This window comes from Salmo trutta, chromosome 2, assembly GCF_901001165.1.
Source record: "Salmo trutta chromosome 2, fSalTru1.1, whole genome shotgun sequence".
Taxonomy (NCBI): Eukaryota; Metazoa; Chordata; class Actinopteri; order Salmoniformes; family Salmonidae; genus Salmo; species Salmo trutta.
Genome location: NC_042958.1, coordinates 58,471,189 through 58,498,170, shown reverse-complemented (window position 1 = coordinate 58,498,170; position 26,982 = coordinate 58,471,189). Strand labels below are relative to the sequence as shown.

Genomic DNA, 26,982 nt, shown 5'->3' with positions numbered 1-26,982 from the left:
CCAAGGGCATAAGGTGTGCCTTTTATGAGTTTAAAACGCATAGTGTCTGCAGGTCTTAGCTCCTCCCTTGTACTTGATTGATGAATTCCTGTCACCTGGGTTGTCTTGATTGAAAGGAAAAACCTGTGGACACTTGGCCCTCCATGGAACGAGTTTGACACCCCTCATATATACTGGACAAAAATATCAACGCAACATTCAACAACATCAAAGATTTTACTGAGTTATAATTCATATGAGGAAATCAGTCAATTGAAATTCTTTAGTCCCTAATCTACGGGTTTCACATGACTGGGATGCATACAGTACCAGTCAAATGTTTGGACACCTACTCATTCCTGGGTTTTCCTTTATTTTTACTATTTTCTACATTGTAGAATAGTAGTGAATACATTAACTATGAAATAACACATGGAATCTTGTAGTAACCAAAAAGTGTTCAATCAAAATATTTTATATTTGAGATTCTTAAAATTAGCTACCCTTTGCCTTGATGACAGCTTTGCACAGTCTTTGCATTCTCTCTTCTTGAGGTAGTCACCTGTAATGCTTTTAAATTAACAGGTGTGCCTTGTTAAAAGTTAATTTGTGGAATTTGAGCCAATCAGTTGTGTTGTGACAAGGTAGGGGTGGTATACAGAAGATAGAACTATTTGGTAAAAGACCAAGTCCATATTATGGCATGAACAGCTCAAATAAGTAAAGTCCATCGTTACTTAAAGACATGAAGGTCAGTCAAATTGAAACATTTCAAGAACTTTGAAAGTTTCTTCAAGTGCAGTCGCATAAACCATCAAGCGCTATGATAAAACTGGCTCTCATGAGGACCGCCACAGGAAAGGAAGACCCAGAGTTACCTCTGCTGTGGAGGATAAGTTCATTAGAGTTAACTGCTCCTCAGATTGCAGCCCTAATAAATGCTTCACAGAGTTCAAGTAACAGACACATGTCAACATCAACTGTTCAGAGGAGACTGTGTGAATCAGGCCTTCATGGTCGAATTGCTGCAAAGAAACCACTACTAAAGAACACCAATAAGAAGAGACTTGCTTGGGCCAAGAAACATGAGCAATGGACATTATACCGGTGGAAATCTGTCATTTGGTCTGATGAGTCCAAATTTGAGATGCTTGGTTCCAACCACCGTGTCTTTATGAGACGCAGAGTAGATTAACGGATGATCTCCGCATGTGTGCTTCCCACCATGGAGCATGGAAGAGGAGGTGTGATGGTGTGGGGGTGCTTTGCTTTTGACACTGTGATTTATTTAGAATTCAAGGCACACTTAACCAGCATGGTTACCACAGCATTCTGCAGTGATACACCATCCCATCTGGTTTGCGCTTAGTGGGACTATCATTTGTTTTTCAACAGGACAATGATCCAACACACCTCAAGGCTGTGTAAGGGCTATTTGACCAAGAAGGGGAATGATGGAGTGCTGCATCAGATGACCTGACCTCAATCCAATTGAGATGGTTTGGGATGAGTTGGACCGCAGAGTGAAGGAAAAGCAGCATTTGTGGGAACTTCTTCAACACTGTTTGAAAAGCATTCCAGGTGAAGCTGGTTGAGAGAATGCCAAGAGTGTGCAAAGCTGTCATCAATGCAAAGGGTGGCTACTTTTAAGAATCTCAAATATAAAGTATATTTAGATTGAACTTTTTTGTTTACTACATGATTCCATATGTGTTATTTAATAGTTTTGATGTCTTCTGTCTTCACTATTATTATACAATGTAGAAAATAGCAAAAAAAACCTTGAAGGAGTAGGTGTGTCCAAACTTTTGACTAGTACTGTATATGCATCTCTTGGTCATAGATACCTTAAATGAAATGGGCCTCAGGATCTCGTCATGGTATTTCTGTGCATTCAAATTGCCATAGATAAAATGCAATTGTGTTCGTTGTCCGGAGAACTTTCCTGCCCATACCTTAACGGAAGTTACGAATGTAACTATGGTTCTACGAATACCTGGAAGACTGTCAGTACAGTTGAAAGTACAGTTTAAGTCAGAAGTTTACATACACCTTAACCAAATACATTTAAACTCAGTTTTTCACAATTCCTGACATTTAATCCTAGGAAACATTCCCTGTCTTAGGTCAGTTAGGATCACCACTTTATTTTAAGAATGTGAAATGTCAGGATAATAGTAGAGAGAATGATTTATTTCAGCTTTTATTTATTTAATCACATTCCCAGGGGGTCAGAAGTTTACATACACTCAATTAGTATTTGGTAGCATTACCTTTAAATTGTTTAACTTGGGTCAAACGTTTCGGGTAGCCTTCCACAATAAGTTGGGTGAATTTTGGCTCATTCCTCCTGACAGAGCTGGTGTAACTGAGTCAGGTTTGTAGGCCTCCTTGCTCGCACACTCTTTTTCAGTTATGCCCACAGATTTTCTATAGGATTGAGGTCAGGGCTTTGTGATGGCCACTCCAATACCTTGACTTTGTTGTCCTTAAGCAATTTTGCCACAACTTTGGAAGTATGCTTGGGGTCATTGTCCATTTGGAAGACCCATTTGCGACCAAGATTTAACTTCCTGACTGATGTCTTGAGATGTTGCTTCAATATATCCACATCATTTTCTTTCCTCATGATGCCATCTATTTTGTGAAGTGCACCAGTCCCTCCTGCAGCAAAGCACCCCCACAACATGATGCTGCCACCCCCATGCTTCACAGTTGGGATGGTGTTCTTCGGCTTGCAAGCTTCCCCCTTTTTCCTCCAAACATAACAATGGTCATTATGGACAAACAGTTGTTTTTTTGTTTCATCAGACCAGAGGACATTTCTCCAAAAAGTACGATCTTTGTCCTCATGTGCAGTTGCAAACCGTAGTCTGGCTTTTTTATGGCGGTTTTGGAGCAGTGGCTTCTTCCTTGCTGAGCAGCCTTTCAGGTTATGTCGATAAAGGACTCGTTTTACTGTGGATATAGATCCTTTTGTACATGTTTCCTCCAGCATCTTCACAAGGTCCTTTGCTGTTGTTCTGAGACTGATTTGCACTTTTCGCACACCAAAGTACGTTCATCTCTAGGAGACAGAACTCGTCTCCTTCCTGAGTAGTATGATGGCTGCATGGTCCCATGGTGTTTATACTTGCGTACTATTGTTTGTACAGATGAACGTGGTACCTTCAGGCGTTTGGAAATTGCTCCCAAAGATGAACCAGACTTGTGGAGGTTGACATTTTTTTTCTGAGGTCTTGGCTGATTTCTTTTGATTTTCCCATGATGTCAAGCAAAGAGGCACTGAGTTTGAAGGTAGGCCTTGAAATACATCCACAGGTACACCTCCAATTGACTCAAATTATGTCAATTAGCCTATCTGAAGGTTCTAAAGCCATGATATCATTTTCTGGAATTTTCCAAGCTGTTTAAAGGCACAGTCAACTTAGTGTATGTAAACTTCTGACCCACTGGAATTGTGATACAGTGAATTATAAGTTAAATAATCTGTCTGTAAACAATTGTTGGAAAAATTACTTGTGTCATGCACAAAGTAGATGTCCTAACCGACTTTCCAAAATTATAGTTTGGTAACAAGAATTTTGTGGAGTGGTTGAAAAACAACTTTTAATGACTCCAACCTAGGTGTATGTAATCTTCAGACTTCAACTGTACGTTTTAAAACCTCTACCTATACCGTGACTGTAGCAAACATGTTCTTGCATGTCAAGTGGGTCAGGTGCAGTGGCGACCTGTCATTCAGGGCAGGTAGAGCCCCACCTGTTTTGAGCCTCACCTGTTTAGCAAAAAATATAATGTTGCCTGTTTTGCATGTTATTTTGGCATTAATATGTGTCACATATCAGTTTGCAAACAATGTAAAAATAAAACAATTATTGAGTTAATAAAGCTGCATACAAACATGGTGTCTTTTTTGCTTTCTTGAGTAAGGCAGCTCCAAAATGCAGGTGTTTCAGCCTAGCTCAGTGCTTTCTGTGGTGGTGGGACAGCCAGCGGAAAATACGGAGCATAGGGGTTGGTAATGTTCTCTAGTTGCGCCGTGATTGGCTCAGTGTTCTTTCACTCATGGGGAAACAATGTCACCACAAAATCTACGGGAGAGCTCAAAGATTCAAGCCCCTTTGGTGTAGCCATAGAGTTACATTAGAAGTGCCCATCCAAGAAGGCTCAAGGTCATTGGCCACAGATAAAATTATGTCAAATCACTTTATATCTACAGTAGCTTTGATTGGACTGATCATGTCAACGTCATACTTTCAAAATCTTAACTAGCAAGCTAGCAGTTATCTTCATGAATCAAGTCTACAATCTACTGGCAAGTTATTTAAGAGAAATTATGAAGAGAAATTATAGATAAAACTTATTTGGTGCTCATCGACCATTGGACATAAACATTACACACCAAGTTGTAAATCGCAAGTTCAACAATAAGTGGTTTGGAAGGAATCAGTGTCTAACTGCAAGCATTGCAAAGGAATCACTAGCCTGCTATTCAGTGGAGTGGATGTGTGGTCCAAGTATGGGCTTAAGGATCTCTTTTCCCAACTTAAAAGGATAAACATATAAAATTGGCCATGCTGTCAATCCAGCATGACTTCTTGTCATCATCTTCGTCTTCTGAGGAGTAAGAAATATCAGACCAATACGCAGCGTGGTAAGTGTCCATACTTATACTTTATTGTTTTTAACCGTGAACACTAACCAGACCACGAACAAGAGTCCTGTAAGGCTATACATAGAAACAACTACCCACAAAACCCATGGAAAAAACACCCCTACTAAATAGGACCTTCAATTAGAGGCAACGAGGAACAGCTGCCTCCAATTGAAGGTCAACCCAATAAACTAAACATAGAAATAGAAGAACTAGAACAAACATAGAAATATATTAACATAGAATATAAGCCCAAAAAAACGAAACACACAAAACAAACACACCCCTGCCACGTCCTGACCAACTACAATAACAAAATGACCCCTTTACTAGTCAGGATGCGACACTTCTGCTGCTTTCAAAACATTTGGAAACTCTGAACTGGGAAATATCAGACTTCAGTGAGTTCAAGACAACTGGGAACTTTGAAAAAAATGACCTCCGACTGGGAAAATACGTTTTGAACTGTCATCCAACTCGGAATTCCAAATCGGGAACTCGGCCTTCTTTCTAGAGCTCCGACCTGAAGGTTACTAACGTCATGATTAAACCTAGTTTTTTTTCCGAGTTCCCAGTTGTCTTGAAAGCACCATAAATCCAGAGAATGCCAGACTTTGATGACAAAATTTGCCCATGAAGGACCGCCGCACCACCTTCCTTTTCAATTGAGCACAGCACAACAAGGTGAGTCCAAAAATGTCTTGTTAGCTGCTGCATAAATGATGTACTATGCCAGGGAGATATGTATACTGTAGCTAAGAAAGTAATACTAAGTGTATGTTGTGTAGTAAGCTGTTAGTAGCCCATGTGCCTTACCCTAATAATTTGGTCCCCTTTCCCCTCATAATTTGGCCTACTGTTCTGACTTGGGTGGTGCAAATGTAGCCTATAGCCTGTTTCAGAGAAATGTCATCGTTGAATATTGTAAGAGCTTTCATTGTCTGCTTACAGTGATCTCCAAAATTACTGCCACCCCTGACTGGCAATGCACAAACAATACTTAAAAAAATATAAACAATATAATTATAGAGATAAACTCAAAATACCAACATGTGAGAAATACTGTACTTTATTAATGTTTCAATTGAACCAACCAAGATAATTTATTGATTTAATTAAAAATCAATGTCCTCCAATTCAAGGTTTCACAATTAATGGCACCCTTAAAGATTGTTGTAAATAACATCTACCAAAATTAAACCACAATATACTCCCTTTATTTATCGTACGGTTCTGACTTGGTGTACAGGGAGTGCTGAACAAATAGGTATATTGATTACGTCCATCCTAGCTTGATCATTAATGTCTTAATCGAAGTTATGAATTGTCGCCCCCTTATGCCATCATTTGTACATCTCAGTTGTCAGTAGAAACCACATTTGTTTAAGCAAGTAAACCATATTAGCTATGTTTTTTTTAAAAGGCAGTAAATGAGGCTGAATTAAATGTTTTTCTGCCAGACAAGGCTCCGCTGATAGCCAGGTGTAACAGTGGTAAGGTGTTGGGACTGCTTTGGGACTCTACTGTTGGGACAGCGGTATGTAGGCCCTAACAGTTAGTGGGCACCGTTTGTCACCCTTATAGTCCAATTAATGTATTGTTTAGGGTTGTGTTGTGTTATGTAGTGGATTTGCTGGGATGCGTCTAAAAGCATTTTTTTTTAGTTTGCCCCACCAAGATTTACATGCTAAAATCACCACTGGTCAGGTGATTCTCTTCAATCACCAATATGTCACACCTGTGTGCTCTTTATCCTGTACTCATAAACATTTCCATGTTTTTGCTTTTAGGGATGAATACGAGGGCTTAGTTGACGTTCGGCCGGCAAGGTAGAGACGTTGGTGTTTTCTGCTTTCTCTGTGATGCATATTATTTTTTTTTAAATGCTTTCTGCATTGTTAGTAAGCATTTCACTGTTAGTTTACACCTGTTGTTAACAAAGTATGTGACAAATACAATTTGATTTGATATTGTGAGAGACAGGTGGGTTTAGCCTGGTCACTCCTTTAGCAACCTAAAATGACCATGATGAATAAAAAACAAACAGTAACAGCATTAGCATATTTACCATTACACCATCGTTCATATTTAAGACAAATCATGTTTTCTGATCTCAAGGACCATTTTAGATTTAAATTTAGCTACACGTAACCCAAAACAGGTTACAGCATGGAAAACATTCACCTTTTACTTCATTCCCTTATCTTCTAGTTTGACCATTAAGCTGTTCACGTCTCAATTGTTTCCCATCTAGCACCATTCAGATTAGCCTAATAGCCCAGAAAGGTTTCCACTGATCATATTAAGGGTAGTTACCTCCAATCTAGAGAACAATTTTAAACATCCTATTATTTTACTCAGTGGGAAAAAACAGGCTTAAAAGTTTTGAATTCATTAGAAAGCTTGCTTATCGGAAGTATGTGTATATTATTGCCCTAATGTAGTGGAACTAAGGTGTTATTCCTGTTGATATGCCGGTGTTGCCACAAATCACCCCTGAGAAACTGTATAAAAGGACCAATGTCTTGTAGCAATTCACAAAAAGCCTGCATCTCTCACTGAAGAATATCCATTCACAAGGTAAGATAGTTTTCAAAATATACCCTTCCAGTATTCTGTTGTTCCAACTATACATTTCTACTTAATACATGCATTCTAGTGTCTAGCTTACTGTATGTGTAATACATTTACAGAAATATAACAGTTATTTAGAAATATAAAGGCACCCATGTATTGTAAGTGTAAGACCTTCTCCACAGTTGCAGTTTTTTTTCTCTTCCTGACTTTCTCTGCCTCTCGCTTCTCTCGTTTAGTTTTGTCACCATGAAGGTAGCTTTGTTTTCACTGGTGCTTCTCTGCCTGGCTGGGATGTTGCATGCTGAAGTCCTGTCCCAGTCTGACGAGAACAGGTAAGATTCCCATCCTGCGTTTGAGATGTCTGATCATATTTAATTTTGATGCTGAGTCCCCTGCATTATCAAATTTGTCCATTCCTCTCATATGTTTGTGTTAATGTCTGCTTGTTAGTCTCACAGAAAATGGACAGGGTTTGGGGAGAAGATACGCAGAGTCAACCATCGCCAGTGACATGAGCAAAATCATGGACTCCATGGTGCAGAAGAATTTTGTCAACTTCCTGCTCAACCAGAGAGAGAAAAAGAGCATGTAAGTCAAATTGGCTCTGAAATTACTATAATTGCTGCAGTTCAGAACTTGAGATATGCAGAAGCTGAATCGGAGAGATATACACAGGCGGAGAGCAAATTCAGCCACTGGCAACGATAATAATAAAATAAAACTGTCATAGGTCTAATGTCACTCCAGAGGAAGATCCAGAGGCTCGCCTGTACAACAATCTCCTGAAAAAGCTTACACTGTGCATTCGCAGCAAGGGACAGATCCATGTGAGTTCATTCTGTGAACTACTTTAATATAGTAAATTGTAGTAAATATAGTAAATTGTTGCCAAATTATTGGTTGTGTCATATTGTTTTTATTATAATATTTTCACATTTGTTTCCTCACTACAACCGAACACAGTGATGTTTCGAAGAATATCAACAAATGATCAACATAGGTGGGAGAGTAATGCAAAGAAGTCAACCAAAACATTATGACAATTTGGAGCAAAATGTATGCTTTCTATTTTTGTGTACACAAAATATATTGTAAAGTTAGAAATATGAATCCAGCATGTCTGAACTTTTTCATAAATAATTGCTAAGGGGAAATAAAATAGCTTGAAGTAAAAAACAAAAATTGGCCTCACTGAGTTGTTAATTGCATCTAGCATTTTGCATGAGATAAACATTTCACAAAAGTAAAATCTTGAATTGCAATATTCACAAATGTCACACCTTAAAGAGTCATGCTGGTCATATTGAAAGAATAACAAGGTCCTTTGCGTATCTTGAGAGGAGGCTTCATATACAGGGCATTCGGGAAGTATTCAGACCCCTTGACTTTTCCCACATTTTCTTACGTTACAGCCTTATTCCAAAATTGTTTTAATTGTTTTTTTCCCCCTCATCAATCTACACAAACGTATTACATTTTTGCAAATGTATTAAAAATAAAAAACAGAAATAGTTTATTTACATAAGTATTCAGACCCTTTGCTATGAGACTCAAAATTGAGCTCAGGTGCATCTTGTTTCCATTGATCATTCTTAAGATGATTATACAACTTGATTGGAGTCCACCTGTGGGAAATTCAATTGATTGGACATGATTTGGAAAGGCACACAACTGTCTATATAAGGTCCCACAGCGCATGTCAGAGCAAAAACCAAGCCGTGAGGTCGAAGGAATTGTCCGTAGAGCTCCGAGACAGGATGTGTCAAGGCATAGATTCTGGGAAGGGTACAAAAAGAAATTCTGCAGCGTTGAAGGTCCCCAAGAACACAGTGTCCTCCATCATTCTTAAATGGTAGAAATTTGAAATCACCAAGACTCTTCCTAGAGCTGGCCGGCCGGCCAAACTGAGCAATCAGGGGGAGGGCCTTGGTCAGGGAGGTGACTAAGACCCCAATGGTCAGTGGTTAAAAACAAATGGCAAGAGTTGTGGAACAGGGAGAGAAAGGGAAGACACCTGTATAAGATCCAGGAAAAGTTGGGGGCAGGGAGGTCCTCAGGCCAAGAGAGAAGGGAGGAAAGTGTAATCAGAAGGCTGAGACTGCGACACACAAGACTCAATAGTACCATGACATTGGTGGGGAAACATCCAACTGGGAGGTGTCCTGGGTAGCTCAGTTGGTAGCGCATGGTACTTGCAATTCCTGGGTTGTAGGTTCAATTCCCATGGGGGACAAGTATGAAAGTGTATGCACTCACTCCTTCACCGTCTCTGGTTCAGTCTAGTTGGAGGTGGAAGAAGTCTCTTGCCGAGGCAGTAGGTGGCAGTACCATATTTGATGGCATTGTCTCTCGTCAAACTCAGGAGGAAGTTACTTCCGGGTTTCTAAACTAAGCAAATGGACCTTGCTAGCCCTCAAGTTTCACGAATAGTGCGAAATGAGTCGATTTCAAAGTTGTGTGCATAGAAATCATTATTGAATAAGAAAGGAATGCTGAGAGCTATCATATGGCTGCAATAGGCTAAAAGCACCTCGCGACCTAACAAATAACTTTGACCGTGCGACTGAGAACTACCTAGCTACCTAACGTTAGTTGGCAAGCATAACAATAGCGGTGTCAACTTTTTCATAGCTAGCTAGTCCTTTTTTCACATCAACAAGATGCATAGGAGAGGAGTAGGTGCGGGAGCTATCGCCAAAAAGAAGCTTGCAGAGGTAACGTTGTCTAGATGAATGGGCCCATCTACAAAATGTAAACAATGAATCCAAGGCATTTCAGAAATACAGCCATCTTATCCAAAACTCTTATTTTCTTGTAGGCCAAGTATAAAGAGAGGGGGACAGTGTTAGCTGAGGATCAAATTGTTCAGGTAAGCTCAATTATAATATGCCATTTAGCAGACACTTTCATCTACAGCGACTTAGTCATGCGTGCATACATTTTACTTATGGGTGGTCCCTGGAATCAACCCACTATCCGGGCGTTGCAATCAATCAATCAAATTGATTTTATAAAGACCAGTTTACACCAGTAAGTGTCAAGTGTTATACAGATACCCATCCTTAAACCCCAAAGAGCAAGCAATGCAGATGTAGAAGCACAGTGGCAAGGAAAAACTCCTTGAGTAAGGAAGGAACCAAGGAAGAAACCTAGAGGGGAACCAGTCCTCTTCTGGCTGTGCAGGGTGGAGATTATAAGAGTACGGCCATTTAGGCCAGATTGTTCTGCAAGATGTTTAAATGTTCATAGATGACCGGTAGGGTCAGATAACAACCACAGTGGTCCCGTGTGGCTCAGTTGGTAGAGCATGGTGTTTGCAACGCCAGGGTTGTGGGTTCGATTCCCACAGTGGACCAGTACGGGGAAAAAAATACAAATAATTATGAAATGTATGCATTCACTACTGTAAGTCGCTCTGGATAAGAGCGTCTGCTAAAATGACTAAAATGTAGATGTAATAGAGGGTGCAGCAGCATAACACTTCAGGAGTAAATGTCAGTTGGGGTTTCATAGTCGAGCAGCACCATACTCTACCAACTGAGCTTATGTGTGGGTGTGTCTTCATTGGAATGTTATTCAATCCATGTAGCTAGTCAAGCTGTTGCCATTGTGGAAATATCTAAAACATCATGGTCTTTCAGATGTCAAAACAGCTGGAGACCTTCAAATCTAACCTTGAGGAATTTGCCAGCAAGCACAAACAAGAGATTCGTAAGAGTTCCCAGTTCCGGGTCCAGTTTCAGGAGATGTGTGCCACCATTGGAGTTGACCCACTTGCCTGTGAGAATCACAACTGTGTCTGTTTAAAATAGAAGTTGTTTTTGCTCTACATTAAAATGTCCTTTACTCCTTTTTTTTTTGCATGTGGTTACTCATACGTTGTATTTATTAAAGGAATTGAAATGCAACCAATTAAGTGTTTTCTGTGTCACTGACAGCTGGCAAAGGCTTTTGGTCAGAGATGCTTGGTGTGGGTGACTTCTATTACGAGCTGGGTGTGCAGATCATTGAAGTATGCCTGGCCCTGAAACACAGAAATGGAGGTGAGGCTTCTTTGGACCATCATCAAAGTCATAGCAAAACACTGCATTTTGAAATGTGTCGTTCATTGGTGTTCCATCTCTGTGTTTTAGGACTTATAACCCTGGACGAACTCCATCACAGAGTGTTGAAGGGAAGGGGGAAATTTGCTCAGGATGTGAGCCAGTGAGTACTATCTGACAAATATCAGAAATTATATAATCAATTCTCTCCTAAGTAATGCAGAAAGTCAACATGTATGACCATATTTAATATTAGAGAGGATCTCATGTCAAATGTAGTTGAAGTAATATGGCTACAGGTTCACTTGCCTCACCTAAACCCTATTCTTGTGGAAAGCGGCTATAGACCACCAAGTGCTAACAGACAGTATCTGGATAATATGTGTGAAATGCTTGATAATGTATATGATATCAACAGAGAGGTTTATTTTCTGGGTAACCTAAATATTGACTGTCTTTAATCAAGCTGTCCACTCAAGAAAAAGCTTTAAACAGTAACTAGTGCCTGCAACCTGATTCAGGTTATCAGTCAGCCTGCCAGTGTATTTACAAACAGAACAGAATGATTTACAATCATCCACTTGTATTGACCACATCTTTACTAATGCTTCTGAAATCTGCCCTAAAGCAGTATCCACACCCATCAGACGTAGTGATCATAATACAATAGTCATAGCTAGGAAAACCAAAGTTCCAAAGACTGGACCTAAAATAGTGTATAAGCGATGTCACGGTTGTCGTAAGGAGAGGACCAAAATGCAGCAGGGAAGTGTATTCTCATCTTCTTTATTACAGACAAAGAAGGAAAAACCTAAATAAACACGTATACAAACGAACTAGACAGTCTTGTCAGGCGCGCGCGCACACAGCAAAACAAGAAACAATCTCCCACAAACACTAAACCAAACACATACCCATATATAGGACTCCCAATCAGAGGCAACTAGAAAACACCTGCCTCCAATTGAGAGTCCAACCCCAATTAACTAGGCATAGATATACAACTAACCAGAAAGAACATAGAAATACTAACACAGAACATAACCCGGAACTAACTAAACCAACACCCTACTAAATAAACCACCACCCCGAACCACATAAACAAAATACCCTCTGCCACGTCCTGACCAAACTACAATTACAAATAATCCCTAATACCGGTCAGGACGTGACAAGCGATCAAGAGGTTTTGCAATTATTCCTATGTTGAAGATGTGAAAAATATGTGTTGGTCTGATGTGTGTAATGAGGAACATCCTGACGCTGTTCTTTAAGCATTTATGAAATTGCTTCTTCCGGTTACTGACAGGCATGTGGCAATAAATAAACGTACTGTTAAAACTGCCAAATCTCCATGGATAGATGATTCATTTAAAAACTGTATGGCTGAGAGGGATGAGGCTAAGGGAGTGGCAAATAAGTCTGGCAACACAGCAGATTGGCAAACATATAGTAAATTGAGAAATCACATAACTAAACAAAAATAAGAAGGAACTATACTATGGAACAAATATACATTATACTGTATAAAGAATAATAGTAAAAGTCTCTGGAGTACCTTAAATGAAATTCTAGGCAGAAAAGCTAACTCTGCTCCATCGAGGTTGATGGCTCATTCATAACAAAACCCTTTGATATTGCCAACCACTTTAAGAACTTTTGTGTTGGCAAGATAAGCAAACTTAGGCATGACATGCAAACAAAAAATGCTGAGCCTTCATATTCATGCATAAAGGACCAAAAAATGAAAGACAAGCACTGTAGCTTTAAATTTTGCAAAGTGGGTGTGGAAGAGGTGAGAAAATGGTTGCTATCTATAAATAAGGACAAACCACCTGGTACCAGACAACCCTGATGGTAAACTACTGAGGTTGGTAGCGGAATACATTGCGACTCCTATATGCCACATCTTAAATCTTAGCCTAGAAGACAGAGTGTACCTTCAGACATGGAGGGAGACAAAGGTCATTCCACTACCCAAGAATAGCAGATCACCCTTTAATGGTTCAAACAATCAGCCTGTTACCGGTGCTTAGCATCATTTTTGAAAAAAATCGTGTTCGACCAATGTTATTTTACAGAAAATAAATGAACAACAGACTTTCAGCATGCTTATAGGGAAGGGCACTCAACGTGCTCGGCCCTGACACAAATGACTGATTGGCTGAAAGAAATTGATAAGAAGATCGTGGGAGCTGTTTTGTTAGACTTCAGTGCAGCCTTTGATATCATTGAAAAAACATAGTTGTTATGGATTAACATAATTTGCCTTATCATGGATAGATTGTTACCTGTCCAATAGAACACATGGAAGTCTCTGTAATGCAAATACGGTTGAGTGTGGTGTACCGCAGGGTAACCGGCTTGGACTATTATTGTTTTCTTTGTTTAGTAATGACCTTCCACTGGCCTTGAATAAAGCCTCTTTCTCCATGTACGCAGACGACTCAACAGTATACACGTCGGCTGAAAAAGTAAAATAAATAACTGACACCCTTAACAGAGGTCTAGTCAGTTTTAGAATGGGTAACTAGCAATAGGCTGGTGTTAAATATCTCAAAAACTTAAAGCATCATTTTTGGGACAAATCATTCGCTCAACCCTAAACCTCATCAATCGATTATTGAATAGTGTGGCTATTGAGCAAGTTAAAGAAACTAAACGAGCTATCATGGTCAAAATATATACAGTGCATTCGGAAAGTATTCAGACCCCTTAATAACTATTTCCACATTTTGTTACGTTGCAGCCTTATTCTAAAATGGATGAAAAAATGAACAATATTCGTCATCAATCTGTACACAATACCACATAATGACAAAGCAAAAACAGGTTTTTAGAAATTGTTGCAAATGTATTACTTTTTTTTTTAAACGGATCACATTTACATTCGTATTCAGACCCTTTATCAGTACTTTGTTGAAACACCTTTGGCAGCGATTACAGCCTTGAGTCTTCTTGGGTATGACGCTGCATGACAGAACTTGGCACACCTGTATTTGGAGAGTTTCTCCCATTCTTCTCTGCAGATCCTCTCAAGCTCTGTCAGGTTGAATGGGGAGAGTCACTGCACTGCTATTTTCAGGTCTCTCAAGAGATGTTCAAATCCGGCCTCTGGCTGGGCCACTCAAGGACATTCATAGACTTGTCTTGGTTGTGTGCTTAGGGTCATTGTCCTGTTGGAAGGTAAATCTTCACCCCAGTCTGAGGTCCTGAGCGCTCTGGAGGTTTTCATCAATGATCTCTCTGTACTTTATTTTGTTCATATTTCCCTCGATCCTGACTAGTCTCCCAGTCCCTGCCGCTGAAAAACAACCCCAGAGCATGATGCTGCCACCACCATTCTTCATCGTAGGGATCGTGCCAGGTTTACCCCAGATGTGACGCTTGGCATTCAGGCCATAGAGTTCACTCTTGGTTTTATCAGACCTGAGAATCTTGTTTATCATGGTCTGAGAGTCCTTTAGGTGCCTTTTGGCAAACTCTAAGCGGGCTGTCATGTGCCTTTTACTGAGGAGTGGCTTCCATCTGGACACTCTACCATAAAGACCCGATTGTAGGAGTGCTGCAGAGATGGTTGTCCTTATGGAAGTTTCACCCATCTCAACAGAGGAACTCTGGAGCGCTGTCAGAGGGACCATCGGGTTGTTGGTCACCTCCCTGACCAAAGCCCTTCTCGCCCGATTGCTCAGTTTGGCCGGGCGGCCAGCTCTAGGAAGAGTCTTGGTGGTTCCAAACTTCTTCCATTTAGGAATGATGGAGGCCATTGTGTTCTTTGGGACCTTCAATGCTGCAGACATTTTTTGGTACACTTCCCCAGATCTGTGCCTTGACACAATCCTGTTTCGGAGCTCTACGGACAATTCCTTCGATCTCATCGCTTGGCTTGGTCAGCTGTGGGACCTTATATAGACAGGTGTGTGCCTTTCCAAATCATGTCCAATCAATTTCATTTAGCACAGGTGGACTCCAATCAAGCTGTAGAAACATCTCAAGGATGTTCAATGGTAACAGGATGCACGTGAGCTCAATTTCGAGTCTCATAGCAAAGGGTCTGAATACTTATGTAAATAAGGTATTTCTGTTTTTTATTTTTAATACATTTGCAAAAAAAAGCTTTCTCATTATGGGGTATTGTGTTTAGATTCATGGGGGGGCAACGACAATTGAATCCATTTTAGAATAAGGCTGTAACGTTAAAAAAAAGTCAAGGGGCCTGAATACTTTCCAAATGCAATGGTTACTTAATTGGGAAGAGGTCTGTCCATGATAAGGCATTGCTCTGCTTTCTTGATATCCCAGTCAACCAGACAGGTCCTACAGGTCCTAGTTTTGATGCACTTGGACTACTGTGCAGTTGTGTGGTCAGTTGCAGCAAAGAAGCACATAGGCAAATTGCAGTTGATCTTAAACAGAGCAGCACGTATTTCACTTAGATGTACACGGAGGGAAAGTGTCAGTAGCATGCATGTCAATCTCTCCTGACTCAAAGTTGAGGAGAGATTGACTGCATCACTATTGGTCTTTGTGCGAGGTGTTGATGGGTTAAAAGGTACTGAACTGTCTGTTCAAGCAGTTGGTCACACAGTTCAGACACTCGTCGGTACAAAACAAGACATGTAACCAGAGGTCCCTTCCCCAGGTCCAGAACAGAAGCTGGGAAACGCACAGTATTAAATAGAGTCATGACTAAATGGAACTATGCCACTCCAGGTAACTCAAGCTAGCAAATAAAGAAGATTTAAAAAAATTAAAGAACACCATACGGCACGACGGGGCCTTTGGAGAGACATTTTTATGCATTTTGTATTGAATTTTGCATTGTATTGTATTATGTATGTGATACGTGGTTGGGATAGGACATTGATATGTGGTTGACTCGCCTGGCTGTGGGTCTCTCTGTATGGGAGCGTCTGCTGAATGGCTAAATTGTAATGTAAATGTAGTGCTATGTATATTATGTGTTTTATTTGTTGTCCTGTTTCCTGTTTGGACTCCAGGAAGAGTAGCTGCTGCCTTGACAGCAGCTAATTGGGGATCCTAATAAATACTAAATACAATAATGCAAACATATTGATATTTATTCATCAACTTTTGTGCACTTTCATTATGAAGTTGAAATTGTATCTCTATTCTCCACTCCAGAGATGATTTGGTGCGGGCCATAAAGAAGCTGAAAGTCATGGGGAACGGCTTTGGGATGATTCCTGTTGGAGGCTCGTACCTCGTGCAGTCAGTGCCAGCAGAGCTCAACATGGACCACACTGTGGTACTTCAGCTGGCTGAGGTAGTCCTTCATTTCACCTCTTGAATCTGTATTGTGTGGCTGCCTCATCAGTAATTATGCTAAAGGGCTTGTCAAAAATGTCTCAGAATACTGATTGTGAGATTAAAGAGGGGTGCTGTTTGTTTTTTCTTGTGAGCAGTTGCCAACATCATGCTTGGATCCAGAACATGCTGCTCTGATTCTTTTGCTGAGTCATTTAGAGGACTGCAAATATGGTGCCAGGTGTCATGAATATTTGTTTTTCTGCCAATTTGCAGAAGAAGGGCTACGTTTCAGTGAGTGAGATCAGAGAGAGTCTCAAGTGGGAGCGAGAGCGGGCCTGTCATGTGCTGGTAAGTCGCCTACAGAGGAAATGCAAAGCTGCCAAGAGAGTTTAGGAGGAGGATATTTTACAGAAGAAAATGGTTAGAAGAAAATTAGGATTGACGAAGCACCATAGAACCATGGTTCTTGGTTTTATTTTAGCTCACCACCATCCTAACATTCACACTCCTTGTTGTCCTAGGATCACCTGTTGAAAGAGGGCTTGGCGTGGTTGGATTCCCAAGCTTCTGGAGAGCCACAGTATTGGCTGCCAGCCCTCTTTTCTGAGCTGACTTCCCGTGATGTCACACCTGAGGAGGCCAATCAGATAACGCCTTAAGAAAGATAGGATTTTTGGTATGTGGGAGGTCTCGGTAACTTCTTGAAGAACAATGTGTGCCTGTTGGGAATGTCCTGAATTGAAATGGGGTGTATTTAACTTTTAAAGGGTAGGTACCAATTATGTATATAAATCATTGGTAGGTACCCATGATATTGCTTCCCATCAGCGATTGTGGAGATTAAAACTAGGTTACAAATGTTGTTTTCTGTGGCAGTTGTCAATCATGGATTTGTTTTTTTATTTTAAAAAACCCATTATATTCAATTACATTCTATTAAAACATCAGAGGATTTCTTTGCATATTGCAGTTTGTGATACAAAAACATGTTTATTTTCATGTGAACACAACTGTGAAGAGAACTTTTATTTGTTGCTTGAACATCCCACATGAATCTCATTTCAACCCTTACATTATCAGAGACATCATCATTTGACCAATAATCATTTGACTTTATTATGCAACACATCATTTACATTTTAGCGGCAGGTTCAAGGGGAAAATCCGTATAGTGAAGTTAGCCAAAGTAAACATACAGTAGTTCAGAAGAGATAATAGCACTAGAGTAAACATAGGAAACGATTAAATAGCAATCCATCAGCGATGGAGGCAAATTAAGAATAAACAGTCAACCCTAACCCTAGCCATCAAAGTGTCTAAAACAATATGATCAATTCAGGCAAATTCAATTAGATACAGATTTCCCAGACATTAAATTCACTACCCTTATTTTACCAGGTCAGAGAACAGTAATAAACAGGGGACTATAAATGTTTGTCTTACAATGTCGTGGATAGGTTGTTAGTCTGTGTTTATTTGTCCCGCCCCCCACCTCTTAGAAATATAATTAGTACGGTATCAGCTTTCTTTAACGAGTAGTCAACTCTCTGGGTTGTGAGGATGTGGCTTCCCTACAACTCATGGCTGTAGACGTGTTCTTCATACTTGGTCTGCTCCATTCCGTCACAGATGAGGGTGCAGAAGGGGCACACTCTGTGGCTCTCCTCGTGCAGCTCCAGCTCATTCGGGGTGATGCCAGGGAAGCACTCATGGCAGTGACGACATGTCAAGGACAACTATAGGACAGACACGTGTCATAAGTGGTAATAATATCGGCTCTAGACTGGATAGTTAACTGTACTCTAGCACAAAAATGATAGAGCATTATGAAACCAACTCTTTGATCCCAAACCACTAGTGTATGTTGTTGCAAACATAACCTGCCTTATAACCATGTATATCATAGGAATGACTTAACATACCACGTCCACGTTTGTCGCAGGGCCTGCAAACAGAATCATATGTCAGCCATAGTTGAACCTGTTTTGTTATTTTCCAAGAAGGCGTGTCCATGAGGCACAAGTGGCGTTCATGTCTCATTTAAGACTATTTAGGTGAGGCTTTCCAACAGCTGGAATATTGGGAATACCTGGGGTCTCATAAGGGTTCCCAAAGTGGAGAAAGGCAGCCAGTGTATCTTGCTGCTGCTCCTCAGTGGGGGTGGGGTCAGTTGAAGAGCCATAAGGGTTGGGATGCTGCATGGACACTGGAGCAGCCTGGATGTCAGCAAACTCCTTGCGAAGTCTCTCAACATTTCTTTTGAGATCCTGACAGATGGAATACAGTGGCAAAACCCCAATGTAAGCAAATGTCCCTAATTGTAAATAATTAAATGACTAGTAAAGAGTATCAAAATTCACAGCAATCACCTGATTTTCTCTGAACAACTCCTCTTTCTCTACTTTAGCGATCTCTGCCATGCTTTCTTTCTCCTCAATGACTCTGTGGAACTCTAAAAGTTGCATCTGAGAACAGGGAACTTGTGATCAGCTAAGAGAATACGTTTAGTGTATTATATATTCATTTGCTCTCACAGGTGAACTACTTTCCCAGAACAAACAACAGATTGGTAAGACAAAAATGATATCCCTGACCCTGTCTGTGGATCGAAATAGCATCAAAGATATTCTCTAAGCACCTCTAGTTTGCTGCTTTTCTGCTCCGCCTGTGTAGACCTCAAGACTATGAGATTCGTGCACTCATTGACCTTCACCAGTTCCCCTTCTGCTTGCTCTGCACGTCTGCGTGTGTTGTTGGAAGCCTGCAGCTCCTTTTGCAACTGTGTCCGAGCCTCCTGCAGCTGGCCAAGGAGAGCTTGGTATTGCACCTGAAGGCACACAAGAAGACTACAGTATTACATTTCACAATGGTGTGTACAGGAAGGACATGGTTCTTTTAGCAACTTGTTCCAACCTTCAAATCACTGTCCACCATCTCCTGCTGTGGCTGGTGCCCCTGCTCTGACAGGCTCCTGTGTAAGGCCTTGTTCTCAGTCTTCAAGTCCTCCAGGTTATGTGTGAGACCACGCAGTTTGCGCAGCTCCACAGAAAGCTTCTCCTTCTCTTTCTCACTGCTCTGGAGATCCACCTGGAAAGGGTCAACATGAGATTCCGTGATTGACAGGTTTTTTTCACATCAAAGAAAGCACTAAATGAATTGGCCAACAGGTCTTTTAAGGAGTGTATGTGTGTTACAGGCATTCATTTACATAAATTACTCTGCTGAATGTGCTGACCTGTAGAAGCTGAATGTGATCCTTCAGTCTGTAAGACTCCTGCTCAGAATCTCTGAGCCTTGGGCTCAGCCTGTTGACACAGGGGCATGAGGAACAGCATTGTTACACAAGTGTAAAAAAAATATATATATAAACTCAGCAAAAAAAGAAACAAATAACTTCACAGATCTTCATTGTAAAGGGTTTAAACACTGTTTCCCATGCTTGTTCAATGAACCATAAACAGTTAATGAACATGCACCTGTGGAACGGTCGTTAAGACACTAACAGCTTAGACGGTAGGCAATTAAGGTCACAGTTACAAAAACTTAGGACACTAAAGAGGCCTTTCTACTGACTCTGAAAAACACCAAAAGAAAGATGCCCACGATCCCTGCTCATCTTCGTGAACGTGCCTTAGGCATGCTGCAAGGAGGCATGAGGACTGCAGATGTGGCCAGGGCAATAAATTGCAATGTCCGTACTGTGAGACGCCTAAGACAGCGCTACAGGGAGACAGGACGGACAGCTGATCGTCCTCGCAGTGGCAGACCACATGTAACAACATCTGCACAGGATCAGTACATCCGAACATCACACCTGCGGGACAGGTACAGGATGGCAACAACAAATGCCCGAGTTACACCAGGAACGCACAATCCCTCCATCAGTGCTCACTGTCTGTAATAGGCTGAGGGCTTGTAGGCCTGTTGTAAGGCAGGTCCGCACCAGACATCACCGGCAACAACGCCGCCTATGGGCACAAACCCACGTCGCTGGACCAGACAGGACTGGCAAAAAGTGCTCTTCACTGACAAGTCGCAGTTTTGGTCGGATTTGCGTTTATTGTCGAAGGAATGAGCGTTACACCGAGGCCTGTACTCTGGAGCGGGATCGATTTGGAGGTGGATGGTCCGTCATGGTCTGGGGCAGTGTGTCACTGCATCATCGGACTGAGCTTGTCATTGCAGGCAATCTCAACGCTGTGCGTTAAAGGGAAGACAGCCTCCTCCCTCATGTGGTACCCTTCCTGCAGGCTCATCCTGACATGACCCTCCAGCATGACAATGCCACCAGCCATACTGCTCGTTCTGTGCGTGATTTCCTGCAAGACAGGAATGTCAGTGTTCTGCAATGGCCATCGAAGAGCCCGGATCTCAATCCCATTGACCACGTCTGGGACCTGTTGAGGGCTAGGGCCATTCCCCCCCAGTCCGGAAAGGTGCAGGTGCCTTAGTGGAAGAGTGGGGTAACGTCTCACAGCAAGAACTGGAAAATCTGGTGCAGTCCATGAGGAGGAGATGCACTGCAGTAGTTAATGCAGCTGGTGGCCACACCAGATACTTTTCATTTTGACCCCTTCCCTTTGTTCAGGGACACATTATTCCATTTCTGTTAGTCACATGTCTGTGGAACTTGATAAGTTTGTCTCAGTTGTTGAATCTTATGTTCATACAAATATTTACACATGTTAAGTTTGCTGAAAATAAACACAGTTGACAGTGAGGGGACCTTTATTTTTTTGCTGAGTTTATATATAGACAGGATGATATCATGATATGACTGTAAAGGTCTTGTACTAGAAAGATATGTGCATTGAATGGATTGCTCGAGACAAGTACTCACTGTGCAATCTCCACACTTTGAACCTCAACCTTTCCTTTCAACTCCTCTCGCTCCTTCTTCAGCTGTTTGATCTTGCTCAATGCTTGTTCATATTTCTCACAAATAGGAGTCAGAGACTGCAGGCATTTGTGAAGAGAAATAGCAAGTTAAAGTGATTCAGACTTTGTCCCTTTAAGCCAATTTTTGCGAGTGCAGTTCGCTTAATATTTTGTGTAGTGTAAGGAAAGTTCCAAAGGAACTCAGAACCCTCAAAAGATCCCCCGAAGTGAACTGAACTGAGACCATCTCGAGAGGTGGTCTGACTTCGGTTCGCTTGAATTCTGCAGGCCGGTTCTCTTTTTTAGACCAATGTGAACACAAAGCTCCCCAGGTTCGCTTGTCGTTATTCCTGCACCACACACTACACTACTTTATTAAAGAGGACTATACAGTGCCTTCGGAAAGTATTCAGACCCCTTGACTTTTTCCACATTTTGATAGGTTACAGCCTTATTTTAAAATGTATTCAATCTACACACAATACCCCATAATAACAAAGCAAAAACTGTTTTGTAGAAGAAAAAACCCCGGAAATATCACATTTACATAACTTTTCAGACCCTTTACTCAGTACTTTGTTGAAACCCCTTTGGCTGTGATTACAGCCTTGAGTCTTCTTTGGTATGACGCTACAAGCTTGGCACACCTGTATTTGTGGAGTTTCTCCCATTCTTCTCTGCAGATCCTCTCAAGCTTCTTCAGGTTGGATGGGTAGCGTTGGTGCACAGCTATTTTCAGGTCTCTCCAGAGATGTTTGATAGGGTTTAAGTCCGGGCTCTGGCTGGGCCACTCAAGGAAATTGAGACTTGTCCCGAAACCACTCCTGCCTTGTCTTGGCTGTGTGCTTAGGGTCGTTGTCCTGTTGGAAGGTGAACCTTCGCCCCAGTCTGAGGTCCTGAGTGCTCTGGAGCAGGTTTTCATCAAGGATCTCTCTCTACTTTGCTCTATTCATCTTTGCCTCGATCCTGACTCGTCTCCCAGTCCCTGCCACTGAAAAACATCCCCAGAGCATGATGCTGCCACCACCATGCTTCACCGTAGGGATGGTGGCAGGTTTCCTCCAGATGTGACGCTTGGCAGTCAGGCCAAAGAGTTCAATCTTGGTTTCATTAGACCAGAGAATCTTGTTTCTCATGGTCAGAGTCTTTAGTTGCCTTTTGGAAAACTCCAAGCGGGCTGTAGTGCCTTTTACTGAGGAGTGGCTTCCGTCTGGCCATTCTACTATAAACGCCTAATTGGTAGTGCTGCAGAGATGGTTGTCCTTCTGGAAGGTTCCCCTATCTCCACAGAGGAACTCTAGAGCTCTGTCAGAGTAACCATCAGGTTGTTGGTCACCTCCCTGACCAAGGCCCTTCTCCCCCGATTGCTAGGTTTGGCTGGGTGGCCAGCTCTAGGAAGAGTCTTGGTGGTTCCAAACTTCTTCCATTTAAGAATGATGGAGGCCACTGAGTTCTTAGAGACCTTCAATGCTGCAGAAATGTTTTGGTACCCTTTCCCAGATCTGTGCCTCGACACAATCCTGTCTCGGAGCTCTAGGGAAAATTCCTTTGATCTCGTGGCTTGGTTTTTGCTCTGACATGCACTGTCAACTGTGGGACCTTATATAGACAGGTTTGTGCCTTTCCAAATCATGTCCAATCAATTTAATTTACCACAGGTGGACTCCAATCATGTTGTAGAAACATCTTCAAGGATGACAGGATGCACCTGAGCTCAATTTCGAGTCTCATAGCAAAGGGTCTGAATACTTATGTAAATAAGGTATTTCTGTTTTTTTTTTTTTTTATATATTTGCATTTTCGCTTTGTCATTATGGGGTATCGTGTGTAGATTGCGGGGGAAATTAATTTATTTAATCCATTTTAGAATAAGGCTGTTACGTAACAAAATGTGGAAAAAGTCAAGGGGTCTGAATACTTTCCGAAGGCACTGTATGTGAAAACACCCTTCGATACATGACAAGGAGACAGAAAAAGTATGGGAAAAAAAGATTAGAAGAGGCATTGAAAAATATTGATGGTTTACAAACAGCTGTCACATGTTTTGACACGTTCACCAAATATTTTTCATAAATTGGGGTCAGAGACTGCAGCCTTTCATGGACAGAAACAGTTAGAAACAAGACAAAATGCACTCAATAGTAGTAGTAATTCTTTGGTAGTCCCAAATGGGAAATTGGTTTGCGACAGTTACCTCCTGTCCTGTGTGTGAGTCATCCATTGATTTGGCATTCTGTGTCAGTTCTTCATGCTCTCTAGCATTCTGTTGCTGTTGCTCCAGTTTGCTCACTACCTGTGCAAGTTCCTCTTTGGATTCCTACAGGAACAATATACAATTCATTACCCTCTCAGCCTGATTAGGGGCTAGAAGTAAAACTGCTTGGTGGAAAGAAAAGACTTTCAAACAAACCTTGAGGCGGTCAACCTCTTGATGTTGCTCCTTTAGGGCACGTGTCAGAGTCTCATTTTGCTCTTTCAGTTGCCCCAACTCCATGACCAGCTCTTCTATCATCCTCTCACTTTGCACCGCCTGTTCCTAGATTCAGAAATGCTCAAATCATGTCCATAACCTCTACTGGTTATGAAAATGGAACACTAGTCACTTTAATAATGTTCACATACTGCTTTACTCATCTCATATGTATATACTGTATTCTATTATACTGTATTTTAGTCAATGCCACTCCGACATTGCTAGTCCTAATATTTATATACTTCTTAATTCCATTATTTTACTTTTAGATTTGTGTATTGTTGTGAATTGTTAGATATTACTGCACTGTTGGAGCTAAGAACACAAGCATTCCGCTACACCCGCAATATACATATTTAGCAGATGTTATGTGACCAATACAATTTGATTTGATTACTGTGTTTGGATAGTTCCATCTATCCATCAAGTATAGTTCCACCAGTTATGTTGAAAAGCATTTATGTTTCAGTATGGAAACAGTTTCTTAGTTGTCAGATGATTTGTGATCACTGTGTTGTAGACACAAAATTCACCAAATATTACCTCCTGTCCTTTGTGTGAGTCTTCCATTGATTTAGCTTTCTGTGTCAGTTGTTCATGCTCTCTTGACTTCTGCTGCTGCTTCTCCAGGTTCCCGTCTGCCTTGTATAGTTCGTCGTTAGACAACTGCAGAAATAAGGTTACAATTCTGTTACCTCACATTGTAATTTCCATTCTCACACATGACTAGGGGCTAGAAATTAGCAGATGTAACGAACATCTTGAAAACAAACCTTGAGGCAATCAATCTCTTGCTGTTGCTCCTTCAGGACTCCTCTCAAAATCTCATTTTGCTCTTTCAGTTGCCCCAACTCCATGACCATCTCGTCTTTCTCCCTCTCACGTTGCTCTACCTTTTCCTAGATTCAGAAATGCACATCATGTACATACATAACCTCTCCTACGGATAATTCTAGCTAAAATGTTCTTGTGAGGGACATCATCTCCTTGACCCAGCCACTAAGCAAGCCAAACAAAAAGTTCTGCATTTTTAAGTGTTTCAAGCATGGTCTTTAAAACACAATCAAATCAACTTTTAATGTTAGGTATGGTGGATTGCGTTGTACCTGTGTTGTGATGACCAAGAGGTCGTTTTCCAGGCTGCCGTCTGTGCTTTGTTCCCCTGAGGTTTTAAAGCAGAATGGGGTGCTGGCTCCTCTCACTTGGCCGTTGCTATCAATATAGCAGAACTGATAGAACTCTGCCTCATCCTTTGGCAAGTAGTATGCTAACAGAATAACAACATCATTGTCAGTGTAATCCCCAGCATAATACTGATCACTTGAATGTCAAATAAATGTCATTTGTATCTAAAATTAAGAAATTAACATGGGCCTATAGGTATCATCAAAACCGAATTCACCTAAATTGATCACGATCATTCATATCAAAGTTCATGTCAGTCGAAAAGTTTGAGGATAAAATGCACACTTGGTCTTACCACTAAAAAGCACTTGTTTTCTGTTTGCATCCTGTGTTATCAGATCCAATGATGGTTCTATCCACACAAATGTGTAATAATCCTTTGTGGTGCTCCAGCCCACCTGCACAAAATCAGTTATAACACAATCAGCACAACATCAGTTACAACACAATCATGGCTGACTGACAACTGGGAGGCATTCCAGACTGTGGATTTCTATTGTTAAATATATGAGGTTATTATTTCCTTTGTGGAAATACAATCCATATCATAATCTCTGATGAAACAGACCACTCATGAATATTCATGACAAAATATCTATAATCCCACCTTAAATATCCCCACCCAGTCTCTGGGGTTCTGTTGAATGGCTGCTGTCAGAGTGTAGCAGCAAGTCACGGCAGTACTTGGCGTGTAGGAGTGGGGGATTTCCTGAAATACAACCTGGGAAAAGGTTGTTGACAATTCCATGTTGGCTGCACTTTCGACGCTCTCCATTGTGACCTCTGAAATTGAGAATATAGCAAAATGAAAACAAGTAGGCCCAACATGCGCATAAAAAAACTAACAGCATGTACAACTCGAATAAACCATCATTTATGTTGTCAACTGAACCCCGTATATGTATCTAATCTGGCAGCAGACGTTGTGGATGGTTCGTTTGTTAATTAGAAGGCCAAACATTTTATATCACATAAAAATTGCATATAATGTTGCGTTCGCAAAACTAAGTTTCACTTTCATTTAACATTTATTGTGAAACGTATCGCCTATTCTTCACACTTGACAATCACATTTAACATACCCATATATGTTTTCAGAAGACTTTTGGACGTCAATTTGATTGTCAAACATATACTTCTAACCCAATAACTTATTCGATGGTGATTTATTATGTTTGATCAAGCTACAATAAACCATACAAGGCCACAAATAAAACACTGGAGAGAAAACGAATATGAAAGTGAACACAATTCTGTCACTATTAAGATCAATGTGTTATACGGTTTAGCTAAAATAATGACATTAAATGGTTGAACTTACATGAAGTTTGGACTGCCAACTGCAACTGCCAGTTCAACTCAGCGGTGTCGCAACTCGGACTGCAACAAGAAGTACTTACTGTCCCTAGGTATTAATTTCCCGCAGAGAGGAAGAGGTTAGGGGCGAGGGATAACAGGGCTAAAATCTATCTTCTCCAACAGGTGGCGTTGTTTCGTTTTCTTTCGCTCAACAAGCGAGGAGCTTTTGTATGGAGGTCAATGAGAGTGTCGAATTTCGCTAACACAGAAATGCAATGGCTTATTTTCTATGTGTGGCTTATTTGATCAAATAGAAGTCTCATAATGATGAGGTTGTTACGACTGTACGGATATAAATAGGACACCTGACATCCCGGCAACTTTGAGAAAACACACTTTATATCGGAGTTGTGGCTGGTCATTACTACTTACCCCAGCCACAAAGTCATAAAGCCCATTTCTACAATTTATCTTCTTTAAATGTGATTTTAAACCTAACCTTAACCACACTTCTAACCTTATGCCTAACCATAACCTTAAATGAACACCAAAAATCCAATGTTTGTTTTCATACATTTTTTATGATAGCCTATAGCCAATTTATACTTTGTGGCTGTGGT

The 26,982-nt window shown here is 41.0% G+C and overlaps 3 protein-coding genes across 3 annotated transcripts; 2 read left to right on the top strand and 1 right to left on the bottom strand.

Moving 5' to 3' along the window:
* Positions 1 to 7,180: 7,180 nt before the first annotated feature.
* Positions 7,181 to 8,381, top strand: gip (gastric inhibitory polypeptide). The gene is made up of 5 exons (XM_029708013.1): positions 7,181 to 7,216; positions 7,450 to 7,545; positions 7,664 to 7,801; positions 7,944 to 8,040; positions 8,177 to 8,381. Exons 2-5 carry the CDS (start codon positions 7,460 to 7,462, stop codon positions 8,177 to 8,179), a joined length of 324 nt encoding a protein of 107 aa, XP_029563873.1. The 5' UTR covers positions 7,181 to 7,216; positions 7,450 to 7,459; the 3' UTR covers positions 8,180 to 8,381.
* A 1,180-nt stretch (positions 8,382 to 9,561) lies between these two features.
* On the top strand, positions 9,562 to 17,480 carry snf8 (SNF8 subunit of ESCRT-II). The gene is made up of 8 exons (XM_029707886.1): positions 9,562 to 9,927; positions 10,032 to 10,082; positions 10,855 to 10,993; positions 11,152 to 11,256; positions 11,347 to 11,419; positions 16,402 to 16,543; positions 16,801 to 16,875; positions 17,049 to 17,480. Exons 1-8 carry the CDS (start codon positions 9,874 to 9,876, stop codon positions 17,184 to 17,186), a joined length of 777 nt encoding a protein of 258 aa, XP_029563746.1. The 5' UTR covers positions 9,562 to 9,873; the 3' UTR covers positions 17,187 to 17,480.
* A 58-nt stretch (positions 17,481 to 17,538) lies between these two features.
* Positions 17,539 to 26,540, bottom strand: LOC115158672 (calcium-binding and coiled-coil domain-containing protein 2). Its single transcript, XM_029707874.1, has 16 exons — positions 26,385 to 26,540; positions 25,671 to 25,846; positions 25,359 to 25,461; positions 24,985 to 25,145; positions 24,652 to 24,777; positions 24,422 to 24,544; positions 23,816 to 23,941; positions 23,600 to 23,722; positions 21,368 to 21,483; positions 19,763 to 19,832; positions 19,441 to 19,614; positions 19,166 to 19,354; positions 18,897 to 18,992; positions 18,617 to 18,794; positions 18,450 to 18,472; positions 17,539 to 18,263 (listed from the first exon to the last, which is right to left on the bottom strand). Exons 2-16 carry the CDS (start codon positions 25,836 to 25,838, stop codon positions 18,099 to 18,101), a joined length of 1,941 nt encoding a protein of 646 aa, XP_029563734.1. The 5' UTR covers positions 25,839 to 25,846; positions 26,385 to 26,540; the 3' UTR covers positions 17,539 to 18,098.
* Positions 26,541 to 26,982: the final 442 nt, after the last annotated feature.